We start from the raw sequence: 12500 nt of genomic DNA, 5'->3' as shown, positions 1-12500 counted from the left end.
TTGCTTTCCATATTAATTGAAATATATGTAAATGGCCTATGTTTCCTTTACAAATATTATTGAGAACATGACATTCTATTCTAAACATAAAATCACTTACAAAAGCTAGTACGTATTCTAATCTCATATGTAACTCATATAAATAAATAAATAAATTAATTAATGAGGCTATTTATTAAGAAATTAAATTTAATGTTTATTATTTATTAGGAAATGAAAAAAATCCTACTTTAATAATAATTAATAATAATGATGATGATGAGTAGGATATTGTTTATTTATTTTTAATTTTGAAAAGTCTACTTTTACAATGACACATGCAAACCACTGCAGAAATGCTCTAACCAACAGGCCCATGTCATATACAGTACAGATACTTATAATCGGATAAATTACCTAAATTAAAAGCATTAATGTATGCAGTGTTTTTTGTTTTCACAAGCTTTGGAGGCGTAAATGTTGCTTTTAAATAACAGGTCACCTAGCCACATAGGTGGCAACAATACCTCTGCTTTCATGTGTTACCTTTGCACAGAGATGTATAGTAACGAAGTAGAACTACTTCACTACTGTACTTAAGTACTAAAAGGCAGTATCTGTACTTTACTGGAGTATTGTTTTTTTCTCCTACTTCCACTTTTACTTAAGTACATATTTTCGATGAGTTTAATACTTTTACTCCGATACATTTTTTATGAGCTGCATCGTTACTCGTTACTAGAGGTGTCAAAATGGTCGATATCGGTTCAGTAATAGATCATAACGGGTTATTACGTACTGACGCCATTTATCTTCTATGTGCGGTGTCGCAATACTATGGCGAAGGACGGAGGCGCGAGGGCGAGTGAAAACAGCACACGAGCCGCTATTTCACTACTACAGAGAAATGTTGTGAGACTCCATCTCTGCCTCTCTCACTTTGGACATTTGACCCGCTGGCCTGTTTGTGAGGTAACTTTTCATCTCCTCTTGGCTGTTAAAGCGATACTTGTGGATCCATACCTGGGCGTGTATGAGTACAAGTTTTCTCCACTGTGTCTATTATAGATTACCTGTGATAACCGCGTATTATACATACATAGACTGTAACCGCGGCTGTTCTTCCCGCCATCAGTGAACAACGCTTTCATTTCTAAAGCCGATAGCAGCCCTTTCTGTTGAGAAGGGGAAGACAATAACCAATCAAAGGGGTGTAAGACCTCGCCTGTCAGCGTTTAAAAAGCAGGCGGGAGAATATTTACATTAGTTTATTTGCTATAAATGCTTATTCTGTGCATGAGTTTTGTTTGATACATTCAGAAAGAGTGTTTTCTTTGAGCGGGTCAAATTAAGGGTACAGTTCATATATCTTACTGCTGTAATAAAGGACACAGTTGTATTACAAGTAACCATTTAACTGTCACATCAAGAAAAAAACCAATAGAATTTTTTTATTTATTGCATTTCTTAACTCCTAATGTCGCTAGTTAACACAATCAATACATTTTCCCCCCAACACATCCCATAATTTCAAAAATATCAGCCTCTACCAAATGGTTGAGATGTTGGTTTATGGTAAAAGTACCAGAATGAATAAATATACTATAAAAATATGAAGTTTAAGACCAATTTAATTAAAACATAATTAAAATGAAACATTTTTGAATACTAAATCATAGCCATAAGCCATAAAATATTTCAGATTTTCATTTAACACAGTAATATACACGTTTTCTTTTTTTTACAATAAAATCAAAATCAAGTGAATTAGAACGTTCGTTTACAGCGTTTACAACCAGTAATTTGTGCTTCGAAAATGGGTTTCAATAGCGTTTTGAGTGGATTATGGACTGTTTTTGTGACACACAACTTTGAAAGGTGTGTTAAAGCGGTTTAATCTGTCAGATCTGTGGTTCTTTCGTTCTGCTTAATGACGTGCCCCCAAAAAAGAGATTTAAAATAAACAAAACAATATGATGTCTTTTGACTGCATTCTTTAATAACTACATTACACAATACTTGTACTTTTACTTTCAGTACTTGAGTAGTAAATTTTGAAATAAACTACTTGCAATACTTAAGTACAAAAAATGTTGAATACTTTAGTACTTCCACTTAAGTACTGCTTAAAGAGCACTTTTACTTCTACTCAAGTCACTTTTTGATAGAGTACTTGTACTTTTACTCTGGGTCTCTAGTACTTTATACATCTCTGCCTTTTGCAAACACATAGCTTTCGTCATGAGCCACGGCTGTTCAAAATGACATCAATGTTTTCAAAGTGTACTGTGAAGGGAGTGCAGCTGTAAACATGGAGATCACTAAAACTGAACTTTAAAAATACATTTAAAGCAAATTACTCCAAAGAGTGATGACTTTTATACTTTTTAATAATTTTTTTTTATTCCAAGTTTAAATGTCAGAATGTTGTAAACGAAGAGGGCATAGGGGGGATAACTGGGAGAATAGAACTTAGCCAGGAACTATGTTTCTAACTATAGCTCCAGAGGTGTAGTTGCAAGCATACAAGTTTGCGACGCAGTTTGCAAATGTTCGTTGGAACGATGGATATGGGAAAAGTTAAATCAACGAACTATGTTTGTAACGACACAACTTTTAATATGTTTTGGTGCGATTATAACCCGCTATTAAAAAAACAACAACGACTGAAGGTTTGAATGAGAAGCTGTAATGAAGCTGTGGCGGGATGAATTTGGTGTGGCGCCCCGCCATTGAAAAATGAATGTAGCGGAAACCATGGTCAGTGTTTTAGTTTTGGAATCTAAATGTCATTTAAGTGAAAAATATCTAGGCCAGGACTATTTATTTTATTCATTTAATTTAGTTTTTTTTTTCTATGCTGTTGGAAACACTGCAGGTGCGTGAAGATATGCTGTTCTGTATGCTGTTGTTTGCATGTTGAAATAAGTATTTTAAAATGCAATATTTAACGCGTCACAAAATAGACACGCCAATTTTTGTTTTTATTAATATTATTCTGACCAGTTAACCGTTAATTTTCAGTTAACGAGCGGCGGTTGTCAGTTGGCAAAATTAACCAAAATGAGCATCCCTGATTTCAAGGTTTATTTGGAATTCCTAAATTGTGATTTTTAGGAACCCTAAAGGGCAGTCTGTTTTGTTACATAAAATACATTCAGAGCTCCTGTAATTGTTCTCTTTTTATGACTTTGATTCATTTTGAGTCTGAAAATAACAGAACAGAAGCACATTGTTAAGATGTGCTTATTTTTCTTTTTAATTCACTTTTGTATGCAACGGACAATCTTACAAAGCTGATTAGGCAACCGTGCCATTGGGTTTAAAAACCTGATATGAAGTTTGAAGCCTTTCCTAAAATATTTAACATTTATTAGCTCCCCTGAATTATTAGCCCCCACGTTTATTTTTTTCCCCAATTTCTGTTTAACAGAGAGAAGATTGTTTCAACACATTTCTAATCATAATAGTTTTAATAACTCATTTCTAGCAACTGATTTATTTTATCTTTGCCATGATGACAGTAAATAATATTTTACTAGATATTTTCAAAGACACTTCTATACAGCTTAAAGTGACATTTAAAGGCTTAACTAGGTTAATTAGGTTAACTAGACAGGCTAGGGTAATTAGGCAAGTGATTGTATAATGATGGTTTGTTTTGTAGATTATCGAAAGAAATATATAGCTTAAAAAGGCTAATAATTTTGACCTCAAAATGGCTTTTAAAAAAAATTTTAAACTGCTTTTATTCTAGCCGAAATAAAACAAATAAGACTTTCTTCAGAAGAAAAAAATACTATCAGACATACTGTGAAAATTTCCTTGCTCTGTTAAACAATTTAGGAAATATAAAAAATCAAAATCAAAGGGGGGCTAATAATTCTGACTACAACTGTAGAAGCATTTCGTAAGTTTAATGGAAAGGGCTGTTTGTTTGTATGCCATTCCTTTACTAAATGCCTCATTAGTAAAAGTGTATGCATTTCAGGGCCTCTACACATTGGCAAATATAACACACTGAGATCAGGTTTCCTCTCTTTCAGATTCTGTGTTATCTGGTCTCTTTTTCAACAGGGGTGGGGACTGCAGTTCAGTAATACAATACTAGTTGTGTGTTACTTGTTTTTAAAAATGCTGGACACATCAGAGAAAAAGACTGAGTTGTTTTCAAGTTATAAAGCAGGGTATACCGATGAGCGCTGTGGTAAAACGGTTCATAGACAGAGGCTCCAGGTAGAGAGGTCCCTCGTAACCAGAGTCCAGCTCTCCACGGACATAATCCCTACAAGAAAATTTGTGAATAAATCAAGAAAATGGGGAAAGAGTACTTAACAGTTTCATTAAGGTCATAATTTATGTTATTAGTTAAAAGTGACAATGCAAACAAATATTGAGTGCATGGACTGTCAACATAAGATGTCATTTACCCTCATTTATCAATGCAACGTACAAACGAGTATAAATCGCACAAAAAAATCTACTTACAGCAAGATTCACATGATTTAAACAATATTTGTTTGTCGACAACCCAACAATACACACATTTGCATGTTGACAAATATGGCTACTAAAAACTAATTTAACATAATTTGAATGTCATGCCTTAAAAAGCCACTACAGTTTTCAACATGGTTAAACTTATCCCGTTCAACAAGGAACCTCTCATAGTGACAGAATAGTAATGTGAAAGTTTTAAAAGTAATAAATGCATCCCACCATCTTGTGATTTTTTTTATATGCAAGCGTAATGGATATTTACCATTTGTTCTTAGTTTCTAAACTTATATGCCTCACTTATAAGTAAAATAAATTGTAATACAAACTCCCAAAAACACTCCTACTAATTAATGCAATTTATGAATGCATATTGAAAACATGATCAGTGTTTTTACTTTATTTTCTACTTCTTTTTATTTTTTTTTTCGATTAAAGTTGTTGCACATCCACCAGTTCCCGCCTCTGAATGAGCGAGTTTGAGCTACTTGTACATTTAGGTCGCATTTAGAAAAAACAAAACACCAGTGAAGAAATACGAAACAGAGGAACATAAAAACCTACTGCCAGCTAGCGTTTCGGAAGTATTGTTGCAGAGCAACACAAACAGCGTGCAGAAGTATAAATGCACAGCAACATGCAAGGCATGCGCAGTGGGTTGCGCCGATCACTCGACGCAAAAGTATAAACTAGCATTAACGCCCACTTTTTTATCTTATGTTCATTTGATAAATGAGTGTTTGTATAACATAAAGCATATTTATGCAATAAGCAAAGACCTGGAGAGCTGGTGTCCAGCGAAGAGCAGAAGTGCTGTGAGCACGTAAAGGTAGAGCTGCACCAAGTGTTGTCGTGGTAATGTCAACAGAACCAGACTGAGGATGTAACCTAAACAAAAAGAAGGTCTTAGTTACTAAGTAATAATGATTAAATGCATAAAAAAGAGCTTGTGGTTTTTTGCTACAATAAAACAAAATGCTTCACAAGTCAGTTTGGTTCTTATATTATGAAGGGCCAATAACAAACTAGTTAAGGTTTTTTCTTGAATTCCTTACATGTTTGTTTTCTTCATATCTAGACTGTTGTACATTACTAATTATAATGTTGATGATGAGCATTCTGTTTTTGATAAATGACAAGACTGCCTACGAGACATTTAAACCCATAATTGCGAAAGCTGGAAATTATGAAACTTTACAAGCTTGAGTTCTTATTAATGTTAATTGAAAATACTAAAGAATAGCTTTACAGACAGCATGTTACATGTCCCACAAGAGACATAAACATACTGGATCACTGTTATACTACAATAAAGGATGCATACCGCTCCGTCCAACGAGCAGCTTTGGGACACTCTGACCATTGTTTGATTAATCTCATTCCAACCTACAGGCAGAAACTGAAAACAGTCAAACCTGTATTAAGATCTGTGAAAAGATGGACTAACGAAACAGAGCGGGATCTACAAGCCTGTTTCCACCTCACTGACTGGAGTGTTTTTAAAGCTGCTGCAAACGATCTGGATGAGCTCACAGAGACTGTAACATCTTATATCAGTTCCTGTGAAGACGTGTGCATTCCTACCAGGACTCAACTCACATACAACAATGACAAACCATGGTTCCCTGTAAAACTCAGACAGCTACGTCAGGCCAAGGAGGTTGCTTACAGGAATGGGATAGGGCCTTGTATAAGCAGGCCAAATACACACTGGAAAAGGAGATCAGAGTCGCAAAAAGGAACTATTCTGAGAAACTAAGGAGTCAGTTCTCTTCCAGCGACTCAGCATCTGTGTGGAAAAGTCTGAAAAACATTACAAACTACAAGACACCATCCCCCAGCACTGTAGACAATGAATGACTTGCAAACGACCTGAATGAGTTTTACTGCCGGTTTGAGAAAACCCCCCACACCCACTCTGAACTGCTATTCACGCCACCATTAACACCTCCACCACTCCCCCGCCTCCCTCTTACCTGCCCTACAGTTCAGTGAAGATGAGGTGTGCCAGGTCTTCCGGAAACAGAAGAGGAAAAAAGCACCAGGCCCAGATCTTATAACACCAGCCTGTTTAAAATCCTGTGCTGACCAACTGGCCCCCATCTTCACCCTGATCTTCAACAGATCAGTGGAACTGTGTGAAGTGCCCTCCTGCCTCAAACGCTCTACCATCATCCCCATCCCAAAGAAACCCAAACTTACAGGACTAAATGACTACAGACCGGTGGCGCTAACATCTGTGGTCATGAAGTCCTTTGAAAAACTGATGCTGGCCCACCTGAAGGACATCACTGAACCCTCACTGGACTCTCTTCAGTTTGCCTACAGAGCAAACAGGTCTGTGGATGATGCAGTAAATATGGGACTGCATTATGCTCTGCAACACCTAGACAGACCAGGGACCTATGTGAGGATCTTGTTTGTTGACTTCAGCTCGGCGTTTAACACTATCATCCCAAAACTTCTCCTGCCCAAATTAACTCAGCTCTCTGTGCCCACCTCTGTCTGTCAGTGGATCAACAGCCTCCTAACGGACAGGCAGCAGCTGGTGAAGCTGGGAAAATTCTCATCTAGCATCCGCACAATCAGCACTGGCGCCCCCCAGGGGTGTGTCCTCTCCCCACTGCTCTTCTCCCTGTACACGAATGACTGCACATCAAAAGACTTCTCTGTGAAGCTCTTGAAGTTTGCAGACGACACCAGACTTATCGGCCTCATTCAGGACGGTGACGAGTCTGCTTACAGACAGGGGGTTAAGGAGTTGGCTGGCTGGTGTAGCCACAACCTGGAGCTCAACACGCTCAAAACAGTGGAGATGATAGTGGACTTCAGGAGAACCCCCCCTGCTCTCCCCCCACTGAGCATCATGGACAGCATTGTGGCAGCAGTGGAGTCATTCAGGTTCCTGGGCACCACCATCTCTCAGGACCTGAAGTGGGACACTCACATTGACTCCATTGTCAAAAAAGCTCAACAGAGGCTGTACTTTCTTCGTCAGCTGAGGAAGTTTAACCTCCCAAAGGAGCTGCTGAAACAGTTCTACACCTCCATCATTGAATCAGTCATCTGCACATCAATAACTGTCTGGTTTAGCTCAGCTACTAAATACGACCTCCAAAGACTACGTCGAATAGTTCGGACTGCTGAGCGAATCACTGGTACAACCCTTCCTACTCCCCAAGAACTGTACTTATCCAGAGCGAGCAGAAGGGCTGCCAAAATCACTCTGGACCCCTCACACCCAGCACACTGCCTCTTTGAACTTTTACCTTCTGGTCGACGCTACAGAGCACTGCGCACCAGAACAGCCCAACACAGAAACAGTTTCTTCCCTCAGGCAATCCATCTCATGAACACTTGATGATAATAATTGCGAAACCAACATCACTACTTGCTATACACTTTTATACACATATACACTTATTTAACAACACACTTTACATGCCAATTTGCACATAACAGCTGCACATATAACATTGTATATAGTAATAAACATGCACATACACTTGTCAATCTGTATATTTGCACTCACTACTTCTTTTTTTAAATATATTTATTATCTGTTTTTTGTCCTGTCTCTGTTATCCTGTTGCACTGTAGAAGCTCTGTCACGAAAACAAATTCCTAGTATGTGTGAACATACCTGGCAATAAAGCTCTTTCTGATTCTGATTCAGAAAGAGCAAGATATTCATTAGAATTTCATTAAATCCAGAGAGATTAAAGAGCATTGAATTTAAATTACTTTAATTATACTATGGATGACATTTTTGTAATTTAAGCAAAATAAAATGGTAATACTTTAATTTAATTGACATTTACATCATGTACTCAAGCTCATGATTCAATTAGAACAAGCAGGAACTAAGATATTCATTTTAAGATTATAAATTTACGCAATACAGGTTTTAAAAACTAAACTATCATTATAAATATTGTAGCTCAGACTTGTGAAATGTTCAGTTGATTGACATTTTTTTTAACACTTTAACCAAAATTGTAGTTTAAATTGTCTCATTTCAACATTCTCCCAGAAGCAACAATCTGTTTTTAAACTTTAAAGAAAAATAGATTTGACATTTAAATGATAATTATTGGTATCTATTGATATAAAAAAAAAATTATGAAAAATTTTGGCCACATCATTTAGCCCTAATCTACATGCTTAGTAGTCTATTGTATTAACAACTCAATTAACAACGCAACTCAATTAACAGCTAGCAATAAACTTACCAAATACTCCTTTGAGAACCGGATCAAAAAAACAAGTTATGTGCACTCCTGATAATAGCATAAGTGTCTCTTAAGATCCTGCACCACTGAAATAACTTGTTTTCATTTTGCTCAAATTGCAATAGTTCCATTCTGTGCAAAAGAAACACTGTGTTGTGGGGCCTTTAGGGGTTGTCGCGATACCATTAACTCATGTCATGGTACTATACCAGCTGAAGTATTCTGATACCAAGTAGTATTACAATACTGCAATTCGTAACTCAAATCCATGTAATAAAGACAAATGTTAGAAATACTATATGTATTTGTTATAACAGGACTACTTGAATTGAATTAATAATTCCCTTACTATTAAAAAAAAGTATTTGCACGTCTCTTCACCTAAAATGTATTTGTACCAGCAAAAAATACATTAAAATAAAGATACAAATTATACCAAACGAAATTCGTTACAAAAAGAGCATTTTTCCAACAAACTTATGGCTATATGAAGTGGTCAAAATGGTTTCAATGTTTTCTTATTGCTATTTTGGGTTTTTTATCTATTGTTTTTTTTTTCAGTCTTATCAGGTAAGAATCCAAAGTAATTAAAAAAATTCACTTTGTGAGTTGTTCTTTTTAAGAGATTGTATGGTTGTAGCTATTAAATCATATTGACAGGAGCAGAAATGAATGGATTCAGAATCGAACTGAAGCATCAGAAAATATGCAATAGGCTACCATAAAAGGTGCGACTTCTACACAGATTTGCAACCTTAGAAGGCCATAGACTATTAAAATACAATGGTCTATTGTTGAATAGTTGAATGCCGTCTATTGTCTATGTCTATTGTTGAATGCCGAAATTTTAGTGACTTTTCCACACGCAACATTATGTATTGTAGACAGACTGTTAATGATGATACTACCGTTTACAAACTACAGTGGCACTGCCAGTTTTTTGAGCCATAGTATCACAAAACTACCGTACAACCCTAGGGGCTTTTATGATTTATTAACCATAACGCATTAAAACTTGGTTAATTGGTGCATGCCTAGTCCAGTGGTTAAATTATTATAGTAGCCTGCATAGTAAAATAACCTCAAACATTACCGATTCTGAGTTTCTGCATGCTATAACAACTTGTGCGACCTCAGATTTTTAAGCCAAGAGGTTTTCACGTTGTTATTTATTAGTAATTCAGTTCTATGCTGCATCCAGTTTTATTGAATGAATAAAATGAATGAATATTGGCATCCTATTGTCCACATTTTCTAAATATCGACATGGGCCATGAAAAACTATTCAGTTCACCAGTCATCCACTCCATCATTGCCTGGGTTTTAAAAGTGTGAAGTGCATGTGTGAACAAAACAGCACAGCACATCAGCATCCACATTAAAACAAAACTCACTTAAGCTTTTGTAATTTAAACCTTGAATCGCAAGGCACAAAATTAACTTATCCAAGTGAAAGGACAAATTCACACAAAATCTGTCAATGTGCCATAGCAAATGCAATCGGTTATGCATTAAGCTTTTTAAGTAAGCTGAATCTGTGGATCTGTCTTGAGCCCTCCTCACACTGTGAGATTTCAGCCACGGTTCTGTCATCTGAGACAAATTTGGGAAATCCTAAAAGACTCCTGAAATCCTAGGCTAAAATCTGGGATCTTTGATTGTTGGTTTGACATGTTCACTGACAAGCCGTTTATTGCCCGTTGCAATCAGATTTTCCTTCGATGAAGTTCTGGCAGTGTCAGAAGATATCAGACACTTTCCTGCAGTGTGACAGCAGCTGCGATGAGAGTCAATCCAAGAACCAATAGGAGCTCCAAATTTGACGATGCAATTCATGCGAAAATTCAAATGACTGCGGAAGTCAAAACAAAACAAACTATTTTTACTTCCTGGTTTAATTATTGAGACTCGCAGTGTGCAAAATTGCCGCAACAGATTGTTTACGTTTGCTCTAAGGAATTAGTTCAGAATGTGGGATAGTGAAAGTGTCATGGGTGGATGACGTCAAATTCCGGGGGCGTTTTCTTTCATGTTTGGCACTTCTTTTTTGGTCAGTCTGACTTATGACAGACGTGCAGTCTGACATGCTTCAATCGTTCAGGATTAAAAAAAATAAATGGTAATAAATAAAAAATTTAATCAAATTAAAAAAAAAAAAAAAAAAAAAAAAAAAAAAAAAAAAAAAAACAGTGTGAGCTGGCCTTTAAGTGAAAACATCTTTACGTACTGTCTGTGTTTTTAAATGTTAATAAATAAATATATAAATAAATAAATAAAACTCACTGTTCTTGACTTAGCTGTTGTGAAATTTATTTGTGTTTTTATATGCGATTACATTATTTAGTTTCTGCATCGAAAACTATTATTTGATTACTGCAAAACCTGAAAAGCGTTGCGTTTTATTTTTATAACCTTCCAAAATATTGTATTCAATTGTTATCATGGCATGGTTCTGCTACATTCATTCTTCCATGGTGGGTACCACAACCAAAATCATCTCGCCACGGCTACATTACAGCTTTTCATTCAAAACCTTCAGTCATTTATTTATTTCAGTCATTTTAAGCTGGTTATAATCGCACCAAAACATATTAAAAGGTAAGTGAATGAAACAGCCAAACTTTTCTGTAATCTAGCACTGCTGTGCGTTATTTGTTTAAACCCTTTAAGGTGACATGCTGACTGACTGACAGGTGCGCAAACACAAAGTAGCTTTCATTTATGATGAACACAATTTCCATAATTATACTTTATAGATAAAGGTCTATAGTTCTGCATACAATGACTTTATCTGTTGGAGTTTAACATGCAGTGCATCCGGAAAGTATTCATAGCGCTTCACTTTTTCAAATTTTGTTTTATGCTGAAAAACATCCCCACAGCATGATGCAGCCACCACCATGCTTCACTGTATGGTATGGTATTAGCCTGGCGATGAGCAGTGCCTGGTTTTCACCAAACATAATGCCCTGGCATTCACTCCATTTACTCAGAGTTCAATTTTAGTCTCATTAGAGCAGAGAATTTTGTTTCTTATGGTCTGAGAGTCTTCAGATGCCTTACTAAAGCTAGTTCACACTACAGGATTTTAAACATCGGCAAATCGCTGTGCTGTTCACACTACATGACTTGATTTTGTGTCTTTTAATCGCTGTGGCGTTCACACTACGCGACACTACATAAATGATCCACAAGAGGGGGGTGAAACTACAAGATCTGACAACAACCCTGACGTTTTCTAAATATCTGTGTATTTCTTTCGAACATTGTTATTTTTAAATTACAAAACAGTAAAGAACTGAGCATTTCTACCTTTAATTACCATATTGGTCAAAATGACTGCATGCATGTCTGCTACTTTTCGCTGTGACTTTTAATATGCACGCATTTTTTGCCTAGCAACTTCCTGCTAACATAAAAGAACTTTAGCAAAAACATAAATTTACTTCAGATAATGTTTTAAAAACAGCATATTTGGTGCCAGGAAATAGCTCCCCGTTTTAAAGCGAAAATGCAAGTGAGCCCCAGATCTTTGCGTGTTCTAGTATCTTAACTACATATTTATAGGCTGCATTACCAAAAAAAGATAATATTTTAGGGTAATGGTGTTATCAAATATGATGACAGACATTCAGAGCTTAATTTTAATATACAATAGAAGCTTTGAATGTAAATATGATGTGACAATAATAAGTTTATATGAGAACAGTCAGAATGAGCAGTATGGTATTCTAATAGTTTACAGAATGCTAGTTCCCCTGTTAATATAGCCAACTCTTGTGTCCGTGTTAA

At 36.1% G+C, this 12500-nt stretch overlaps 1 protein-coding gene across 1 annotated transcript in view; it reads right to left on the bottom strand.

The window, feature by feature from the left end:
- rnf145b (ring finger protein 145b) overlaps positions 1-12500 on the bottom strand; it is a 39486-nt gene that overhangs the window by 18324 nt on the left and 8662 nt on the right. The window contains 2 exon segments of the mRNA XM_056446104.1: positions 4173-4264; positions 5256-5364. Of these exon segments, the coding sequence (XP_056302079.1) occupies positions 4173-4264; positions 5256-5364 (201 nt within the window).

Source organism: Danio aesculapii, chromosome 21, assembly GCF_903798145.1.
Source record: "Danio aesculapii chromosome 21, fDanAes4.1, whole genome shotgun sequence".
In the NCBI taxonomy this organism is placed as follows: Eukaryota; Metazoa; Chordata; class Actinopteri; order Cypriniformes; family Danionidae; genus Danio; species Danio aesculapii.
Note: the sequence above shows the minus strand (reverse complement) of the source record. Positions and strands in the feature narration are given on the sequence as shown.